Source organism: Meleagris gallopavo, chromosome 2 (assembly GCF_905368555.1).
Source record: "Meleagris gallopavo chromosome 2, MGAL_WU_HG_1.1, whole genome shotgun sequence".
NCBI lineage: Eukaryota > Metazoa > Chordata > Aves > Galliformes > Phasianidae > Meleagris > Meleagris gallopavo.
This window is the reverse complement of record NC_139405.1, coordinates 44,083,309-44,106,554: the sequence shown is the minus strand read 5'-3', so window position 1 is coordinate 44,106,554 and position 23,246 is coordinate 44,083,309. Positions and strand designations below refer to the sequence as shown.

The 23,246-nt window shown below is 36.0% G+C and overlaps 1 protein-coding gene across 1 annotated transcript in view; it reads right to left on the bottom strand.

Moving 5' to 3' along the window:
- Window positions 1-23,246, bottom strand: part of PRKN (parkin RBR E3 ubiquitin protein ligase) — a 681,807-nt gene that overhangs the window by 336,025 nt on the left and 322,536 nt on the right. The window contains exon 6 of the mRNA XM_085216933.1: window positions 13,867-13,982. Coding sequence (XP_085073059.1) covers window positions 13,867-13,982 — 116 coding nt within the window. The remainder of the gene's footprint in view (window positions 1-13,866; window positions 13,983-23,246) is intronic.

Sequence of the window (23,246 nt, the reverse complement as noted above, 5' to 3'; positions counted from 1 at the left end):
ATGGCCTCATATGTCAGCTTTTTGCCTATTTGGCATATGCATCACATAGTTACACTAATGATCTAGATGCTAGAACAGAGTACAGCCTCAGCAAGATTACAGATGATACAAAGCTGAGTGCTGCTGTGGATATACCAGTGGATCACGCTGCCACTCAGAGTGACTGGGACAGTCTGGAGAAAAGGGCTGACAGGGACCTCATGAAACCCAAGCACAGAAAAGTCCTGCCCCTGAGAATGAATAACCCAAGGCACCAATCAGTATGTGCTGAGGGCCACCCAGGTGGAAAATGGCTTTGCAGAAAAGGACATGGGGTCCTGAAGTACAACAAGTTGAATGTAAGCCAGTAGTGCACCACTGTGTTGTTACACGGGTGACGGAGCACTGGCACAGATTTCCCAAAGAGGCTGTAGGAATGTTCCTTCTTCTTCTTCTGAAGTGCTGGAGAAGATGCTAAGCATACCAGACATGTAGAGCACTTTGTCTTTAAAACATGGAAGATGAGTTGTAATAGGATAATTCGTAAAATCTATAGCATGGAAATTAAATAAAGAGAAAAGTGCTACAGATTGCTGTAAGCCAGAATCACCTAATAGCATTAAAGAGAAAAGAATGACCATTAGAGTCTATGAGATACTCTAAGTACCCCTCAAGGGCCTGTATATGCTTCACTGCTTTATGTGAAGCCTTGTGTCCTTTACAGTACAATCTTGTTAATCATTTCTCAAGGTCACAGCTGAAAGCAAGAGAGACTGTGCAGATGCAGAAGATATTTACTTCTGGAAAAACATATAATTCTGTTAATGTGAAAACAATAAGCTGAAGTCTATTACAGAAATCCAAACCTGCAAACATTTATCCCTATTGATGTCACAAAACGATGCTCACAAAACTGTTTGCAGAATCTGTCTAGAGGCTCAAAGGAGAGGTACCCAGGATGCAAACAATCCCTATCACTGTCTCTATATGAAAGGAGAAAATGCTAAAGAGATGAGAGAAAGTGCACCTACCTTGGGAATTGTTTTTCCCATTAGAATCCTGGTGACCAAGAAATTACACTTTAAGTGAACCTTAGTGAACTACGAGGAATCAGAATGTGGGTAAACAGTACTAAATTCAATTTCAAAAAGCAAAGTTTTGATGAGACAAGAAAGGCTTTAGAAAAACATGGAATATTTATACTCAATAAAAAGAGGGGACAAAATATCCCATTCAAGAAAAAAAATTATAAAGAAGCTGCTTTCCTGGCTTTCTTTTTCCTAAAGAGATATGCCTGACAAATAAATAAAGCAAACAGTGAAAATAAAAATAGATCAAAAGTTAAAGAAAGAATAGGAGAGATATATAGTTTTATAGTATTTATTATTATTATATATATTATATTACCATTATATATTATTATTTATATTATAGTTTTAAATTATTTAAGGACCAGTTCTCTCCCAGGAATGACTCAATAAGGAAGTTTCACTGCTGGAATGGAGCTTTAAATGGCTGTTAATACCATCCTTATTTGTAATTCCTAATACTGATTATTGAATTTTCCCTGGAGAGCTATTCAGAGAAGAGAGTCCAAAAGTTTCAGCAGAGCAGAAAAAAAAAACAAAAAAAAACAAGAGATGCATGGTCCCAATGCAACAAGACAACCATAATGACTGAGATCATATAGATAATAATAATAAGATAACCAGGTTTCCTAAGCAGCAGCTTAAAAATTTCAATCCTCACACCTGCAGAACCTTCCAGGTACCAGTTCATCCAACAGCAATATCCTGACTATTCTATAATAGCCTTATAGACCATGAATACGTGGAGTTAGACTGCACGCACAGAACTACAAAATTCTTCTGCTTCTAAGCAACATTATGCTTACAGCGTCAAAGCCGGTAAAGAAATGCAAGTTTTTAAGAAAAATCATTTGATTTAATGCCTACTGAAGTGATTTTAATTATTTTTAAAATGAGTCTTTTTACATGATTACTTTAAATATATTAAAAAGAGATGAAAGAGATAAAATGGATACATGCACAAACACGCCTACACGAAAAAAGCAACTATGTTAGCTAAATGTATGGATATATTTGAAATGCAAGACAAAAACATTTTTTGAAACCTTGGTGAAGTCTTTGAAACATTTTTCTGTCCCCTTTCACTGGTATTTTACTTTAATCACAAGATTAAATTAGAATGCATTGGACTGAATGAATTACTTTCTGAAGCAGTTTTACCTTAACATAACCAGTCTGAATCACACTGCAGCTTTCTTAACACCATGTGCTTTCTGATCAGGAAATAGCTTGATTTCTTATGAGGATTATATACTAAAAGTAAGTAAGTAAGTCACTTATTTTGTTAGAAAATACAAGGCAGAGATTTTGGAGGCTCTTTTTGGAGCAAAGGCATTGATTTGCTGAAGAGTACAGCTCAATGTTGGCATCACTATTGTATGTATGCAAGAGCAAGCTGCCCAGATTCACAGAGGTAACATCTCTAGATGCAGTCAGCTTTTCTGTACACTACATCCAAAGAGGCTGGCCCTTGGTTTGCTGGCAGTTTGTATAATGTTGGCTATAGTGATCACAGAGAACGTACTTTATGGGAAGAGGTCTGACTGTTCGTTCTATTGCTGCTATCATCACAACAAGAAGAAAAAGAAACGTAATTTGAATTTGGAAAAATGGTATTCTCATGCCGAGAGAATACTCTCCAGTCCCTATTCTTTTTTTTTTTTTCATATGTACCAAATCTGTCTTCTGCCAAGGGAAATAAGAATAGCATAATTAGCAGAAAGAAAAGTGTATAAATTTTAAAATGCAATGCACCTGAAGTATGAAGGCTGCTCTGAAAGTAATACCTCCTATATTAGTTTATTACGTTGTCCTACGATGTCAGAGGCAGATGCTGGTGGTACAGGAGAAGAGGCTGAACCTTCCCTCCAGTATTCTGTTACATGTTGCTGCTGGGTGACAGATGGCAGCAGAGGGGCAGTCTGACATGGCAGTGTGTTTATAGTGAAATAAAACAAGAAGTTTGCTCACTTATTATACATAAATAAGTGAACATATTTTTTTCAACACATTTCTCAGTCCCTCCTTGTTCTCCCAAACAAAATTTTATTAATCCAGACAGGTCTGGAAAGCATTATACATTCACTTGCCACCAACTTTCATGCAGTGTACTTATCCTGTAATGTTGATTCAAACTAGGCTTTTATGGAACCTAGTAACAATCTACCGAGCTCTTACACTAAGGAACTGAATGGATATTAAAGACATTACCTAGGACAATAGTTACTGTTCCATACTAAATCATTAAGGGAATCTATGAGATGTCAAGTGACATTTAATAAAGTTCACCACATATTATAACAGGTTCTCTACCTAATAAATAGTCCTTCAGTCTTTCATTAGAGAAATTATATCCTGGTACTTTTGCTTGATAATGCTACTTCCATTTTTTGCTTTCTGCAAATTTCTGCAAATTACTCTGCCTTGTAAATATTTCATTTTTTGCTGTTGGGTTTCACGTATTTGTCTATTTCTCATATCTCTAAATGCCATCCATGTCTTCTACAAGCACTTCCCCAGTTTTTGCCACATTACAATAACAAGTCTTTGACAATACTACAATTTATAATAATAATCAGTAATTTCCCTATAATTATATGACAAAAAACAACCAAATAAAAATGAACTGTATCAGATAGCAAAAGTTCATATTACTTTTTTTTTTTCTATATAGAACACTAAAAAGCTGAATATGCAGAATATTTATTGTTGCATATATCTAACGCTTGTAGATTTTATCCAAGACAGAGTAGCCTAAAAGGCTTTTTCAATTATCAGGCCTAATCACTAACAAATTTTTAACCTCTTTTTGAATTTATCATTATTATATTTATAGCTGTTTCTTCCATGTTAAATAATAGTCTTACACAGTCATCTTCTGAACATTAGACTTCAATAGACTAAGCATTCATAATGTTTAAATACCCTTTGTCAGACTGTTAAGAAATTTGCATATCTATATGTATAAATATATATAGATATTTACTTCTCCTTCAGTAGCAGTCTACAAAACACACCACCTCCTTTTCAGTTCACCAAGCTGTCAGTATCTCCTCTTCATTTGTCCTAATGGAAGGCACTTTCTAGTTACATATACTCGTACATACAAATATATACGTAAGTGTAAAAAATCAGCTGGTATTCAAGACATTCCTTCCATAATTCCTTCTTATCTGTGATAAATTCTTTAAGTTAAGCAGAAAATGAAAGCAATTTTCTGCTTTTGCTTCTTCTGCTGCTGTTGAGTCAATCAGTACAGAGTAATTCCACTATCAAATAGATGAAGATTGACTGAGAAAGCGTCATAACTGGAAAAGTTGGAAAGATGTATCAATAAAGATGCTCCTCATTTGACACTATGGACTGTCTCTCAGGGATCTAACAGGAGGTTTCAAATCTTCCCAATATATTGTGGACAACGTATACTTGTAAACAGAAGGGGAAGCAGAGCAAAATTCTTCATGAAATTATTTTTAAAATTAATTAATATATGCAAGTTTAAAAGGCTTGATTTAATGTTCAATTAATATTATTGTTGCATATATATATGTACTTTATGTATATGTATATGCATATGCATATATATACATACACACACACACAGTATATGTGAAGTGGATTTAAACAATTTTCATGCAACAGTCATGTCAATTCTCCACTTCTCTGTATTTAACTGTTTCCAAATTACATCTCCATCTTCTATCCATGATTCATTAACGATACATCCCATGTTAGATACTAAATGTCAATTAATTAAAAACATTAAAGCAGTGACCTTTTTTTTTTTAAAAGGGTAGATTTCTTACTGTCACACTTTATTTTGTACAATTTTCTTCAGCTGTCACATATTCACATTCAATTCCTTATTGTTGCTTATTTTAAAAATATCATAAAATTAAGTCAGAATCATTAAAAGGTGATGTCTCAACAGCTCTCAGACTAGCCAAATGGAAGGCCACTCATCAGACAACAATAGCTAAGGATACTCCACAAAGCCTTTCCAGAATTCTTAAGCTCCAACCTGAAGGGAACGAACTCTCTGCAATTTATTCATCTTGTTCATACAGACCCTCAGGTTTCTGCCAAGATTAGTATCTCCCGTGATGGTGAGCTTCTGAAATATGGATATCTGCCCAAACACAACTGGACTGTGACCTCCAATGACGTTTCCCATAGTACAGCTATCAGGCAGTGATAATATTTAACTGTCACAAAAGCCTAGCCCTGGAGCAGAACATACCAGAGGAAAAAAAAAAAAAAAAAATTCCCTGTGTTGAGGAATTATTTTTAAACAGAAGGAAAAGAAATTCACAAATACCTGAACTTGCTAACATTTATGAGAGGAAAGACACACTATGAGCTTGCAAATCTCAAAATGTCTCTTCATTTTACAAAAATCTGCTACTATATTTTTACTTTTATTTTTATTTATACTATATATTTCAAATAAATTCTAACATTCATATTTAAACATGCAGCTCTTGCACAAAATTATAGTCATCATCTTAGACGTGATCAATAAATGAAAAATGTTACGTAGTCCTGCTTCCTCAAAGTATTTTTGAAATAAGGTCCACCAAATTTTGCATGTGGAGAAACTAGAGACTTGACACGTCACTTTCAATTAAAAAAATTAAACTTGATGATTTTAATTAATTTGAGTTAATTTAGTTATTAAGTCTGTCCTGCGAAATGCATTAAAATATAAAAGCAAAGAAATCAGCAAAACAGAAAGCTCACTGCATTACTCATGCCATAACTAAGAATGGCAGAGAAGATGCAACAATACAAGAGTCTTCTCATTCTACAATCTGCAGGGTTCAGATGAAACTTAAAATGAAAACTAAAAGTTGATGAGATGTACTGCATCTAATATAGACACAAAGATGCACATTACTGAATTCAATTTATGTTAGAAATAACATACACCTGTAACTACCTCAAAAATTCTTAGCAACTCTTAGTAGTTGTTTAAAAAACATGTAAGCATGCCACAGGTTGGATATATCTTTATTCACAAAGAAGTGAATAAGTGTATAAAATCAGCTTCTAGTCAAGGAACTCCCTTCCTCTCCCTCCTGTAAACTGCACTGTTCTTTTGCACCAAAAATAGGATAAAGTAGGCAGCATTTGTTCTCATGGATTGACAGAAAAAAAGTTCATGCTTGCTATTTGATAAAGGAGATGAAAGGTTGAATAACATCCTACTAACTTATCTGCTGCCAATAAAGGATGAGTATAATATAACTGTACAATAGCTTTGCCAATCTATTCTCAACTTCAGAAATCCTAAGAAGCTAGAAGCTGTCTCACTGAGATGAAGTCGCAGTGAAGATCATAACAGATCCGGAGGCAAAACAGTAAGCTGTCCTGTCAGTGCCATAAGCTATGTAATAGTGGCTACAATTCTACGGAGGGGTTAAGGCAGCTCAATTTCATGCAAAATGTACATGTTCCAGAAGCCCATGGTACAAATGTTTGAGTCTAAAACCCACAGTATGTGAAATGAAGGTCACTTACTGGCATTAGTAGACTTTGTTCATGTTTCAAAATACCAACAGTACTTGCAGTGAAATGTTTTCCCTGCATGGCATTGCTTGTATCAGAACTCAAACATTACAGCTGTAAAAATCGGTATTCTACAGGCTGCTTTGTTGGGAAAAAAGAAAAAAAAAAAAAAGTCCTAAACCAATTAGTAACAGTTCTTAGTTTGCTATTTGATTAATTACCTACCTTAAGTGATTCTTTAGAAATCCCATTAATTTCTTAGAAGAGAAAGCTGTAGACATTGTCCCTGATGGTCATAATACTTAGCCAAAGTAGATTTAATTCTTAACATAATCTTTTCTCACTTCTCTTGGAACAACTCAAAGTACATAACGACAACAGAATATAGCAGGCAGAGATTTGGAGGGGGATTGCATTATCAAAACAGGGCACAGAGAGAACATACTTTTAAAAGGATGAGCTAAATATAGGCTTAATGAGACATAATAACTTGCATGGATTATAATAGCCAAATGATAATTCTAGGTTCCAATCCCCCAGAAACAAAGAGAAAATAGTAATTGAAAGACCAGAATAAGGTGTTATTTAGTTTACTAAAAAATATCTCATTGAAAATATCTTTTAATGGACACAGCCTGCAGTCTTGAAGGGGAACAGAAGGGCCCTTGTAAAAATCTGTTCAAATTGCATCAGAATTGACCCCAGACAAAGCTCTTCAACTGCAACTTCTGATTCAATCTTGACAGTAAGGTTTGTAGGATTATTTATATTTTAAAGCTTTTGGATATCGAGTTACACCTCATTTTTCTATCATATTCACTAGTACACTCCTCCCCTAGTAGTCTCTTTCCTTTTTTTGCTTTTGAAATCTAGATGCATCCAGAATGAAAGAAAGGTAAGGCAAATAATTTGATGAGTTTCTAAAAAAATGTTTAAACTGCAGTAGAAGAAATGTTTGACCTCAAAGCAACATACAGCATCATTAGGCAAGATGGGAAAGAATGTCATGGTTAATAGCTAACTAGGTACACTTTCTACAACACAGAGCCATAAACTGAAGTAGGAAAAGGACCTCCGAAGGGCAAGTGGTCTAACCCTCTGCTCAAGCAGGCTCACCTAGCACAAGTTTTCCAGGACAGTGTCCAGGCTGCTTTTGAAGATCTCTAAGGAGACTCCACAGCCTACTTTGGGCAATGTGTGCCGGTACTTGGTCAACTGCACAGTAAAGAAGTGCTTTGTGATGTTTGGATGAAACATCTTGTGTTCCAGTTTACATCCACTGCCTCTTGTCCTGTCACTGGACACCACTGAAAAGAGCCTGCCTATGTCTTCATTGTATCCTCCCTTCAGGCATTTATGTACATTGATAAAATCCGCAATTCCGTATGAGCTAAGATGCTCATTCATCCTTTCCTTATTGGAGATGCGCTCCAGTCCCTTAATCAACTGCAGGATAGGAGAGCAAAAAACAAAACAAAACAAACAAACAACCCTAGTTGTATTTTTTATTCATTAAAAAACAAACAAACAAAACAAACAAACAACAACAACAACAAAAAACCCAACATAGCTTATAACCAAGAAGAAAAAAAAGATTGCTGATTAGGAGCTAGTTAAAGGCTTTCAAAGATGAAAGTAATCCCAACAGAACAAGATTAATAGTTATCCCTAAAGACATGCAGAGTCATTCATTCTTTACTGACTCAAGACAAAGTCAACAGTCTACTGAATTTCTAACATGCCTTCCTGTGGCACTTCCCCTTTGAAGGGTTTCCCCAAATACTTCTCCAATAGTCTCCTGCCACCGAGTTTAATGTTATCAGAGACTGAACTGACTTGGCTGAAAATAATTATGATAAAGCTCTTAAATTGCAGTTACCCTTATATAACATTTTGAATAGACACTTTTAATTCTTACCATTGGCAAAATCAAACTCCTCCTTCAACTGCAGCGTTAAGTCTGAATAGCAGAAAAACAAATTACAAGATTCTATTGTCTAAATAAAAATAACTTTTTTTTTCTTCCGGAGATTACGAAGTAGGAATTTACTGGATAAAATCTTTTGATCAACCCAAAAGCAAATACTTCTCCTTCTGGAGGATTCTATCTACTAAAGGACAGCAAGCCCTACATATCTTTTATATTTATCTGTATCTCTTGAAAGCTAAAAATAATGATGCCTTTAGGAATTATGCTCTATCTAGTTTGCGAAAGATGACGTGAGGCACTTCTGTACTGCGCTTTATTTTTACACTGCTTAACACTGTTGTTATTCCTGAACCTGATTTATGGGTACCCAGAGGGTATTCCTAACCCCTTTTGATGTTACTTCCAGAAACAGTTGAGAAAAGCAAATCCCCCTTTGAGTATTGAACAGTTTTAGCATTTGTTTCAACTTGCAGCCATTTGCTCAATTTATTAGGAGCTTCTTCAAAAGACATAAAATAGCAACGTATCACCTTGAATGCTGTAGAAAGAAAGAAATGCATAAACGTTGCCAATTCATGCTAACTCTGTTGTAGACAAGCAGAAAGCATTGGAACACATTACACTATATGGAATACTGCCTACAGATTTAATAGAAACTTACAAATGTGTTTGGCTCTGAAATATTTTACTCTGTTCATCACAGCTACATGAAAATATAACAAATATAAAGCCAGGCCAAACACAATGTGTGCCTAATGTAAACTGGAGAGTAAAAATTGGTAATAGGCTTAAATATTACTTCAAACTGTATATTTTTCTATATACCATATAAGATTTTTATGAGCACTGCAGACCAGCACAATGAGACGTACTGCACTGAGCATCTTGGAGCTTAACTGTTCCATGTGTGGTAGAATGTCCATGATAAATATATGTAAGCAATCAGAGAAAAAGTGAGAATTGTAGAACCATCTAGGTTGGAAAAAACCTTCAAGATCACCAAGTTCAACCATCAACCTGCCATGCAATCCACCACTAAACTGTTCTCCTCAGAGCAATGTTCACATCTCTCCAAGGGTGGGACTCCACCACTTCCACAGACAGTCCATTACAATGCTTGACCATCCTCTCCATGAAGAAACTCTTCCTAATACCCAATCAAAACCTCCTGTGGCACAACTTGAAACCACATTGACATCCTATCATTTTGTCATCTGAGAATGACTTCCTGCAACCTCCTTTGAAGTTCTTGTAGACAGTGTTGATGTCGCCCATCAGCCTCCTCTTCTGCAGACTAAATAACACTAATTCCATTGGTCATTCCTCATAAATCTAGTTTTTATCAGCCTTCTTGCCCTTCATTGTAAATGCTTGAGTAACTCAAAATCCTTCTTCTTGTGAAGGGCCCAAAACTGAACACGATATCTGAGATATCTTGCTAGAAACACTAATGTTTAAAAAATACATAAATAACACATGGTTATCATCTTTTCCTGTTTCAACTTTTTTTTCAGAAAAAGGAAGTAAAATGTATTATGAACAATAGCCACAAAATTCTTTTTTGTGAGTGTGTAGCAGAGCTAATAAAAAGTAATTGTTAATGTTCTAGCTGAATGCTATAAAACGATGAAAGTTTTACTAAATAACAGTATAGCAGAGTTGCTATTTTTCAGCTGCATAGGAGTATTTTATAGAGATCAACATCAAGAATACAGAGACCTATACGCTTACATAAAGTGAAAAAGATATGTGTATTTATATATCTTTGAGTTATATACATGTCCGAAGAACATAAGATTGGAGAAAAGAATGAGAAATTCAAAAAATCTAAGCAGAGATTTCATGCATAGCCCAAGTACACAGAATGACCTTTGCACAGCACTCCACCACACAGGTCCTGGAAATAGGTATCAATTACCCTGTGAAGCTTAAGTTTTAGTACAAAAATTTCACAGTGTTTAGTAATGACTTTTGATGCTTCCTGAACCCTATATAGGGAATACTAGGACATGAATAACCTTTTTCCTTGCCAACTTGCCACTGTGATAAAAATACACTTTAATTGCAGATCTAGTGTCTTATCTAGTGGTTGGTGACCCTGAACATATCAAGGGGGTTGAAACTAGATGATTGTTATGGTCCTTTTCAATCCAGGCCACTCTATGATTCTATGATACTATTATCTAGTTTTAGCAATGAGCTCTCAGATTTCAGCATCAAGATTTTGTCAACATGCCTGTGACAAAGAGACATATCAGATTACTGTGTATGAAATCTCACAATCATTTGCCTTGGGATCAGGCTCTCTTTTGTTTAGCAGTACAGTCATGCTAGGGCTCTGGATTGCAGTAAGGGAACTGTTCAAATGGACACGTGAAATTACTGCTTTTAAGTAGGTTAGTCTGCACATTTGCAGTGAAATTTTGAGTTAGCAATTCAAGAGATTGCTGCTTGGAGACAGTTCCGTAACTAAGAGGGCTGCTCTGAAAGTAATGCCTCCTATGCTATATTTATATTAATATGTTTGTATTAATATTTTAATATTGATATATTTATATTAGCCTACAATGTCAGAGGGAGATGGTGGTGGTAGAGGCTGAATCTTCCCAACAGTATTCTGTTACATGTTGTTGCTGTGTGACTGATGGCAGCAGAAGGGTAGTCTGACAAAATGGCGTCTGAGATGGAAGTGTGTAGGAAGCAAAAGTGTGTCACTGAATTCTTCCATGCAGAAAAATGACACCCACTGACATTAACTGACACTTACTGAAGATTTATGGAGAACAAACAGTGGATGTGACCACAGTGAAGCAGTGGGTGGTGCATTTCAGCAGTGGTGACAGTGACATGAAAAATGAGCCACATTCTGGACAGTTATCCAGATTTTCTATGAGCAAGGCATGCAGACTCATGTTCAACACTGTTGAAAATGCATAGCTAATGGTGGTGACTATGTTGAAAAATAGTATTTTGTAAATGAGGATTTGTTCTATCAAATAGTACTTTTGTAGTGACCAACATACACCACAGAGGATGCATTCAAAATAATCTCTTTCCAGAAGACACACCATATGAATCACTACAGAGTTCAACTGTTCCTTCTATCAATTCTCTATTTTGCCCTTCATTTTACAGTTTTCATCAGTACACATTCTCATGTAAGTAAGGGTGCTACCTTCACTGAGGCAGTCATGGTACAACCAAGTCGGTTAACCACAAAAGAGAGGAGGATATGAAATAATATTGTCTAATGCCTGTTGATTTCCTTTTTTCCAGTTCCACTGGTCAGTACAACAGACCTGCTTGTAGTCGAGAGGAGATGAGGAAGTGTGTAGGAGAACACCCTCAAAATCTTATTAAGTATATAAGAAGACAGAATAGCCTCATTATTATTTCACTACATGTCTTGACGAATGAAAGAGGAAATTTATGCCTACAGCTCTAGGAAGTGAAGAGTTGAATTCTGCTTACATAAATTTATTAATACCTTTACAACTGGGGAAAAAAAAAAAAAAAAAGGCTGTTGAAGGACTCTTCTGCTCATTCCCTCATTCCTGGGATAACAGATTTCAATGTCACCTGCCAACAATTCATTCCATGTCCTACAAGACATACTGGGATGGAAGCACATTCCTGTAAATTTTTGGAGACTGATGAGGATACAGCTAGTCTGTAGGCTGCTTTTACACTACCTGCCATCTCTTCCTCACAACACAGCGAGAGGCCAATAGAAAGACTTCCCTGTTCAGTGTATAGATCCAGCAAGCTTATCTGTAAATGAATGCTCCCATAATTGTGTGCTGAGCAATAATCCTATCCTGAAACTGAGGTTTCTATAGTTATTTGATGCCTTTATTTAAATAAATGAGAATTAACATGCTTTGAATAAATACACTAATACATAAATACATAAACAAGTAAAGTTTAGAAAGCCAAATAGTCCTTGGAATAATTCAGTCAAGAAAACTGAGACAATTAAGTCTAAACTCTTTGTTTCCTTTGGGATTTTGTCACAAAACAGGGAAAGAAATTACAAATTCATTATTATGGGTGAATAGTTCTGTACTGAATACATCAACTCAGGAGAATGTCAACATATCCATTTCAAATTTGATTGAAATAATTGTAACCACCTCTCAAGCCTAAGTAAACACATTTATGACTGATATTCTTCATCTTATCCTTTGGAAAAAGAGAAAGCTGGGCTCAGAAGGGAAACTCCATATTGCCTTTAATTACTGAGAGGTTAGTACTGGTGCATACCAAACCATTAGGATAAACAAAGTAATTCTGCACACTGTGCCTGCAAGACTCTGAAAGAGATGCAGGGCAGCTCCACAAAGCCTACGTGTATACATAATGAGATGGATACTGTCCTCTTCTTTTCAATATACAGTTTAGACTATAACTAAGAGACACATTCATCAAAGAAATATTGTCAGCAAACAAATTCTACCCATTTAGTAGCACATAAGCACAACATAATTACATAAGGTCTGGGATAAAATCAAAATAACAACCTAATATTTCTAATAGGAACATTTTTTCCAGGAATACAGTTTATTTTCCCAAGATACCCCTAACAAATTTATCCAGACTTCTTGCCATCTTGTAAGACTACAGGTATTTTTTTCTAAATAGTTTATCCTTTTTCATAATATAGATGGATCAGCAGAAATACTTAAAATATATTTAAAATGAATAACATTTTTGTTATTGGTTTTGAGGAGCCACCTCAAATTTTCTATCAGTAGATGAATGTGTTTCAGATAATTCTTCACAATAATGGTAGCTGTCTTTCTTGGCAATTAATTTTTAATCATGCATTTGCAAGCGAAGTTATTCTTGAATATATGTGCTGAATTGCCATACAGTAAGATGGATTACAGTATTTAAAACTGCAGTAAACAAGAATATGAGAACAGATGAACCATAAGTAATTTTGTTTTGATTTATAAAACAAACACCAAAAGGTTTCCTGTTTGCTGGAATATTTTGTCAACCTCAAAATCACTATTTCATTCACAGTATCTTAAACACAAACTAGAGGCAAAGATCTATATACTACGTCACTACATTAAGCACTCAAGACTGTAGCTAGAACATAAGCAATCAGATTTCCACCTGTAACTTAACTAAGGTATACAAACTGTATTCATACTGGCAAAGCAATGAATACATCTGCATGTGGCCCTTTTTCTACCACAATATTGGGAAAAAAACAAAAACAAAAACAAACCACCACACATTTTAAAAGGTAAGTGTGCACAGAAAAAAAAAAAAAAAAAAAAGCTCTTTGAAAGTGATAAGTACGCTGAAGCACTGAGACTGTGAATCTCTGACACTGTTCGTTGTACTCACCTAATATCCGTGCATGTTATACATGTGATACCGCGACTGTTTGTAGTAACGAGGTTCAAAGCCACAGATGTTTCACTGTCAGTTGTTGGGTGTGCTCCACATTTAAAGTAAAACTCCTGAAGTATTGAAAGGAGAGATAAAGAAAAGATTATGTAACTGCAGCTCGTGTCCTCCCTTTATCTTAGGCTAACTGACATTTGAGACAACAGACAAATCACCACTGCCAACAGAAAAGGAGGACAATCATTAGGAAAGGTTTAGAAGGATTCCCTTGCAAAAGCAGCAGTCTAGGTGCATGTTTTGTTCAGTCATTTCACAGAAAAAGATACTTCCTTGTGCACTGATTTGATGTCAGCGTTCAACCCCGTTAGAATTTTTGAATTAATAGAAATGACTACCCCTTGACTTCATATAAGCATCAAAGGCAGAGTATTATGAACTATAATTGTACATATTGCCAATTTTTGTTGTTTTTGTCATAGATGTTACCATTTTCTGAACTTCAGAGGACAAAATCTTAGCTTTAAATTAGCAAAGCCTGGCCTTGCTTTTGTGATGTTGGAAATCTACAGAATATGATTTTACTGTGATATTAAAAGGAAGCTCTCTTAAGACACGTGTTAAATTTGCAATTATAGAATCACAGAAAGATTTGGATTGGAAGGGCCTTTAAGATTATCTAGTTCCAACACCCTTGCTATAGGCAGGGACACCTCCCACTAGACCAGGTTGCTCAAAGCCCCATTCAGCCTGGATCGGTATACATCACATCACATTTGAATCAACTTGCCTTAGTTCATACAGTTCTACATAGCCACTTACAATGCTGTTCTCAGCGTAATACTTTTCAGTAACTGCACTTTTTTATCTTTTTCTTTTCTCCCTAGGGAAGGCCATGCTAATCATACTGAGATTCAATAAAGTTTTGCTATATAAGATTGTTTCATACATCCAAATCACTGTGTGCATATATAATAAAAAAAGCAGTCTGAAAATAGGAGCCATAGATGACAGTTTAGAGGGTTGTTGGTTTTTTTCTTCCCTTCAAAGACCTTTTTTCCAGTATAAAATAGTGAAGGTTTATAACGAAAACAGTAAGACTGATGCGACTGAAATGTGCATTTGGAAATATAGATGCAAAAGCATCAAAAAAAGAAATGGTGAGAAGTCAAGAAAGAGTGATAGGTGTTGATGGCATCAAGATCACAACTGACTCTTCAGACATCCATACAAAGGAAAAAAAAAGAAAAAAAAGGATATAAAAAATATCAATAGCATCATTACAGCCTTCCTTCTAAGATGGTAAATTCCTCATCTCTGAGAAACACTGATATGCAAGAGACTGAACACCAATAAAATAATCAAATTCCACCATATGTTAAGGACTCACTTCTTAAGGATGTACTAGCAGCATTTTATTAAGACAGCTAAAAGGCAAAAAGATAGTTTAAAGATAAGTTTACTTTTAATATAATAATCTCTACGTATTTACATAAACTCAGTTTTTTTAAACGACCAAGTCATCCTTCTGTACTGTTTCAAAACATTGCGAGCTAGCCCCAGGGAAGAAAATATGTTTAAAGTCATCCTAATAGAATAGACCAGACTTTTTGCATTTCTTTTTCCCATCTTGTTCAGGACCCAATTTAACACAGCACTGAAGTTCAAGTTAAGCAATTAAGTTCAAGTTCAGCAATCATGTATGAGGCAATGGAAATACATTCAACTGGAGTACACTAAACCTTAAACAACGTGTAACTAATTTATTTTCAACTTTTAAAAACAAACCCATAATCTTCATTTTATATAGTTTTGGGGCTTAGGTTTTTTTTTACTCTGTAATTCTATTTTCTTTTTCCCCTTCTTAAGGCATGAAATGGTAAGATGGATTTATTTTAATGCAGTAGAAGACCTGAAAATACCTTCTTCCTTCAGTACATATTCCACACAGAACATAAAACTAAGAGATCCACTACTCTAAACTATGGTCAAGGAAGTACACAATGAAAAGATATATATATATATATATATATTTTATAAACTCCTTACCTCCTTTAATAAAACTTTCTTTGGGTCACAAGCAAAAAAGAAAAATTGAGCAAAAAAAGGAACTAAGCCCTAAAACACGTGAAAAAGCCTCAGACTTGAACATTTGTTTTTGCTTCTATTTTTTCTATATTTTTTTTTTTAAGAAGATTTAATACTTGTAGACTTTGTGAAAAAAGCCAAAGCGACCAAATTAAGAAGAGAAGAGAAGAGAAGAGAAGAGAAGAGAAGAGAAGAGAAGAGAAGAGAAGAGAAGAGAAAAGAAAAGAAAAGAAAAGAAAAGAAAAGAAAAGAAAAGAAAAGAAAAGAAAAGAAAAGAAAAGAAAAGAAAAGAAAAGAAAAGAAGAACGAGACTACATTCCCAAATGGCTCTCTCAGCAACACTGGGAAAATTACTTCTCTATACTTCTGTTTACCAGCCTTAAAACTGCTTTAAGAAAATTCCTCTGCTAATTACATTTATAAAATACTTTGGTGTTTCTGAACAGGGAATGTTACAGAATGCAAAAATATTATTTGAAATAACAAAAGAAATTATTGCCATCCTCAGAAACTATATGCTGAGAAAGTGCCTCTTGAGCAAACTACAATTTAAAAAAATAATAAATCTCAATATTAAATGCAAAAAAAATAGAGGGCTAGTTAAAACTAGAGGAAAAAAATTTAGATTCTATGTTGAATAGTTTGTAAGCTAAATTTTCAAGATTAAAGACTATAAAAAGTCATTATGAGTGCATTGAGACTCCAATGCAATAAAAATAATTCATGTATGAAATGTGAACCCTTGTAAATGATGTTGGCCTGCACAGTGCCCAGCTGCACAAAGCTCAGCAGGACAGTGCTTCTGCAGACCTGAAACACCAGCACTGCACTGGGAGCTCTGAAACACAGCAGACTCACGCCCTGAAAATGCAGTGTGAGCACCTGGCAGTTCTGGCATTTCCACATTTATTTTTAATCATCCTAATACATATTCCAGTTATTTAAAGGATTTTAAAAGGCATGAACTTGATTAGTTTGCAGTTGCAATTAAAAAGAGGCTTGGGTTTATACATTCTGTGAGTAATTCATAAATATTTGTTACATAGGATATGTTTACAAGATTATATTCTAAACATACACACACTGCCTGAAGCTTCAGTTTTAGTAAACTTCTTCACTGGTTACGGTGTGTTGGCCCAGGGAGCTCCCTGGGCTGCATCTCTGCTGTTCCTGGAAGAGGCGAGCAGCAGCTATCTACCAAATTTGCCAGATCTGAACAACTGGCATGCTCATATTACATAAGCTGTAGTTACACTTCCATAGATTAACGCCAAAATATCTTTCCATACTTAATTTATATGCTTCTGCACAAGACACTATTTTCAAAATTTAACCTCACCATAAACAAAGTTTACAGGACAACATAAAAGCAATAGGTAAAATTTTATGCAGCCTACTTTACAGTGACCACTTCTAAAATACTTAAAAATAATAAAATAATATTATATACCACCATTCAGCATTTTTTCTCAGTTAGTAATGAGTAAATAAATGAAAATTTAATGAATGATATTTTTTGTTTTTCTCAAGTATTCCTGATCTGCAATGAATAAGGATGTGAAGGAATTACTGAGAAAGCTTAGAAAAAATTTCTAAGTTCTCTAAGTGAGTACTTTTATGATCACCTTCTATTGCAGTGAATACCTTTAGATCATTTTCTTGCCTGAAGGCATAGTTCCCATGGAATTGTGAACATTCTATTAAACATTACAAATGTCATCCTCTTGGCAGTGCATCTGATAGATTGTTATTCAGAGAAAGGAGCAGGCACTGCTGTTACGTACTTTGTCATTTTTTTCATTCCTGTTACCATTTTTTGTGTCACGCAACACTGTAAAAATTGCAAGAGGGAAAGAAGGGGCTCAAAGATGCATGGTAACTGTATGCAGCTTTCCAAGACACTCTTCCCTATGAGGAAAATATACTCCAATTTCTCAAAAACAAACACTTTACTTATATCTTGAAGGGAAGGAAAGGAAAAATAACCCACCCATCTCAATAACCCATCACTCTAAATTCTATCTGGCCAGGTAAAGGACAAGTTTGCAACTGAAACATTGTCCCTAATTTCTGACAACAAGTAAACTGTCTTATAGATGATCAAGCTAGCACAGTAATTAAAGTGATCAAAGTGACCCTTAAACCTTCACTGTGAGATTAGACCTGCCAGTGAATAATGCAAGACAGTCCCAGACAAATAGTATCCTTTTAATGGGCATTCTCCACCCTAGTAAATATACTGCCTGAAACAGTACTGCTCTTTCCTAACAAGTATCAGGATAGTCTGCATTTTAGCTGCGTTTCAGCTGATGTGCAAGTCAGACAGATGAAATAGTTTCTACACACACTTCTAACTCACTGCTGTGATAACTGCTTCAAAATTCTAAGAAAGCTCACACTGAATTCCTTGTTCCCTTTTCTTAATAAATTATGGATCGAGATAAGGCTTTAAGGTGGTGGTGTTTTTTTTTCCACATGTGTAATGCACACGTTTACTTAGAACTGATAAGTTATTTATTAAAATATTGAAAATACAGCTTTCATTTTTCAAATGATTAGCCCTTATACATCTCTCTTCATGTATCACCGGAATTATTCTCCTGAAAGAGAGAAAACTTCAACGTCTTCCTGACACATTTCTGTGATAAGGCTTCGCTGCCTTTTCCAGCTAAAAGCTTAAGCAAATATTCAATGTATTTTATGACAAACTGGAAGAAACCCACTTCAGAACAGCCATCAAATCTAGCATGTTTTCAGAGATGCTTGGGGAAGAACATTTTAAGGTTCCACATCCCAGCAGAACTGGAGGCAGTAGCTTTCCTGAGCACAGGAATCTCACTCTAATGAAAAATTCAGAAAACGTGACCTATATATGGACCAGCTGCAGTTTTTAAATCACAGAATCACAGAATTGTAGGGGTTGGAAGGGACCTCTAGAGATCATTGAGACCAACCCCCCTGCCAAAGCAGGTTCCCTACACCAGGTCGCACAGGTAGGCGTCCAGGCGAGACTTGAATATCTCCAGAGAAGGAGACTCCACAACCCCCCGGGCAGCCTGTTCCAGTGCTCCGTCACCATCACCGTAAAGAAGTTCTTGTGCACATTTGTGTAGAACTTCCTATGCTGCAGCTTATGTCCGTTTCCCGTCGTCCTGTCTCCACGTACCACTGAAAAGAGACTGGCCTCACCACTATGGCCGCCACACCTCAGATATTTATAAACCTGGATCAGGTCCCCTCTCAGTCGTCTTTTCTCAAGGCTAAACAGACCCAGTTCACTTAGCCTTTCTTCATAGGGGAGATGCTCCAGGCCCTTCACCATCTTTGTGGCCCTCCGCTGGACTCTTTCCAAGAGATCCCTGTCTTTTTTGTACTGGGGAGCCCAGAACTGGACACAGTACTCCAGATGAGGCCTTACCAGGGCAGAGTAGAGGGGGAGGATCACCTCCCTCGACCTGCTGGACACGCTCTTCTTAATGCACCCCAGAATGCCATTGGCCTTTTTGGCCACGAGGGCACACTGCTGGCTCATGGCCAACCTGTCGTCCACCAGGACGCCCAGGTCCCTCTCTGCAGAGCTCCTCTTCAGCAGCTCATCCCAGAGCCTATATTGGTGCATGCAATTATTCCTCCCTAGGTGTAAGACAAACTTAAACAAAAAAGCAACATGTCAGACAGAAGAGCTGTTCGAATTCCATTGTTTAAATAATGAGGAAGGTTGTGCAGCCAAAGGACAATTCTTAGAGAGATTACTGCAGTCAGTTCTTTAATTAATCTGTTATTGACTCAAGACCGTGTTGTGTATGTAAGAATGCTCCATTTCTTCCTGTGATTTTGAATTTTGACAAGATTTTGTTACTGGGAGACATCCTGCACAAAACAGTGGCCTCACTATCTACTTCCTCATTTCTTCATGCAGCTTCAGAGATAAGAGCCTCAAACCAGGTACTGAGCACTGTGTGCATCATGTAGTACATGGACTTACAGATTAATTTATAGATTACAACTCTGTATGGTTTAGTTTTACTAAGAAAAGACTTCTGAGATTTAAAAAAATAATAACCACAATCCAAGTTTTAGCAATATAGTTAGGTCTAGAATCAAAAGATACATAAATAAATACATAAGCATTACTATATTTACCTAAATGTTAGATGAGATTTGTTTCAGTTATGTCCAGAGTCCATCTGGAACTGCTCTTGCAACTTCTGTGGCTAATAAATTAACTGCTACTATCACCAGCAGTACATTCTTTTAAGGTAATCTCCATTCGATACTATTTTTTTATTTTTATTTTTTTATTTTTATTTTTATTTTTTTTTTACTTAAGATTCCAATAGGAATCAAACTTTCCCTCCATGGATTTTCTGTAATTCACAACGTCAATGATTGTTCACAATATCAGAGGTGTAAAGACTTTTAGCTGACTTTGCTGAGCTGAGCACGGCTAGCTGGGTCACCTTCTAGGCAAATCAATGATAAATGCATTCATAAAAAGCTTTACATGGATGATATCCTTGGTTACATAAAAGCAAAACTTGTTCCAAGGGAAAGGATTTGTCCATAGTACTCAAACAGCATTTAAGCTGCAGCACTTAACTGTGTAAGTGTCATCTGATCACTATAAAAAGTAGAATAATGTACGCAGTCTATTAAGATTAAGCAGAGCAATAATGAAGGATGAGTGGCAGTGGATTCAGACATGTATGATCGTTAATAGATTTCAGAAATACAGTGATGCAAAGATTGCACATGTCGGTCACATTAGTTATTCACATCCCAATACTACTCTTTCAAAAGAAGTGATCTCTGCATTCAGGTAACATTTGTTTGCCATAAAAACAGAACATTTCTTCAGTTTTCCATTTGAAAATAAAGATCACATCAAAAACTCAATACCTAACATAATTCAAAATAGTTATCAGAATAATCAGAAAGAACAAAAGGAAAAGTCTCAAGCCTTAGAATTTCAAGTGCTCCGAATCTATGACATAGAACACACAGTAGAATAATACAACAGCTCATGGATGCTGTCAGAAGTGTGATGTCTGAAATAAATGCCTTTAAGGAACTCAGTGAGAAAACGTCACTTAGGAGAGATCCAGCATTGTATAGGGCCCCTTGTTAAAACAGAGTTCATAATCACGCAGACCTCAAAACTAAACTGAAACATTTTTACATTTTTTGAAAAGAAGAACAATTAAGTGTTGAAATACTAAATTTCAATGTCTGTTAAAAGCATATACTTAGATTTAATTTGGCAATAGACAAAGGCAGCATAAAAAAAGTAAAAGCATGAGTATCAGTTTCAGAGTAACTGCTTAGCATGTATTATCATCAGCATATCCTGAACATTAGCGCTGATTTCTAGGATTTAAACTTCCCCTTAAATCTTTTTTAAAGCAGAATCCAACTGTTCAAATTTCTTACGAAGTGTTTCCTGTAGAGAATCAACACTTTACTCTGAGCTTAATTTCCTCAGCAATCAGATTTGATTTTTTATATGGAAACGCCAGCCACAAAAAGGGCTCAAGGAGGGAAAAATCTCAAATACCGTATGACATCAGATCCTCGGTCTGTACTTCTTACAGCACAAAAAGTTGTCTGCAATTACAGTTTTGAGTAATTTCTTTCTTTTTCAACCATGCCAACAAGCACTTGTGGAAAAGACAGTGATGAATTTTAGAAGATTAAAGCATAAATCTAAAATGTATTAGAAACAAAACTCCCATACTTGAATTGTAAATAATTCACAGGTGACATTAAGTTGTGCTACCACCCCCAAAAAAATCTCATCTTGAGGTTCAGAGATGTTAGCAGAGCTAACAAGTCATAAGTATCTAAGCAAATGAATCATTTCTGTAACTAGTTACCTTCCATCAGTACTGCAAACACTACAGCCAGTTTCATGGGCCAGTCTGCAATTATTGTCATGGCTCTGCCGTATATAGATCAGATTCCCATCCCTCTGATCCCAATTATAACCAAAATATTTTAGTTTCGTCCATCCCTGGATATCAAAGAGCTAGTCAGGTTCAAAGCTGATGAAAAGCTTTGAAAAATCCCTAACTAAAAGGTACTGTTACGCCAACAACGACAGGAAAAACAAACAAAATGTTATTTTTGGTTTTAGCCTTCAGCTAGTATCACTGGTGTCCTAGAGTCTCACACCCATCCATTAACCATACAGATGATCTACAAGTCATAATACAGCCAAAATGCAGCACTAAGACACTTTCCATTTAGCACTAGGGCTGCCTCAGGGATACCATCAGTGTTTATTGTAAGGACACCATGCTGACAGAATTATGCAGTAACGCTACAGGAGTGGCTCTCTGCCTCATCTCTGTACTTCAGCTTTGAAAGATGGAATGTTTTGTTCTGCCATCTTTCCAATGCCTAATGCCTGATCTATGGATCAGGACAGGAATGAGGACATAACAGTCAAGACATTGATTATAATGGGAATGGTGAGGAAAAAAAAGGGAAAGAAGTAGCACAAATGTTATTTCTGTCACTGGAAGAAATACGCTCACCTTTGGTTCTTCACTCAAAGAGTACTAGCACTAGTTTGGCACTCCTTGAATTGGCAACAGTTTTATGAATTATATGGCCCAGGAACACGGCCTTTCATTTCTCTCAATGGGAAACAGTTCAGAGAGACAGATTCCAGCCAACCGAAGGAAACCCACCCTAAAATACACTGAGAAATGATCCTCAGCTCTCACTGTTTTGCTCTGAAAACTTGGTTTTTGTTGGCCCCCACTACTCACTAAGGCAGACATGAGTGGAATAAAACTAAGTGGCTGACAGCAGTCAACAGCAAGCAGCTGTCACCAGGTACAGCAGCTGTGTCTCAGCACAGGCACTGCCTCAATGAACAGCAGGAATGCTCACACACAACTTAGGGAAGTTCACACAACTCACAAACTAATTTTCCAACATATAGCCTGTGGTTGTATGTTCTACATACATAGTAGACCTTGGATAAATACACTGCATAAAACAGTTCCTTCAGGATAATGAGTAAAAATGGAAAATATACTTGTCCATAAAACATACACCTTCAAAAGGTGCAGGTCTGTATCATCATAAAGATGCAACCTTTAATTTCAGATGGAAATTGCACCATACTATCTGATGTGGTTGTGCTTTGTTTTTCCCCCTTCACACGTTTACAGTGTGAACTTCTCATTTGACTCCTATTATAGTGCCTTGACCTGCTTCAGAGGAAACTGAATCCATCACTTACAAAACGCTGTCTATGAGAGTGAAGGGGTCTTGCAATTAAT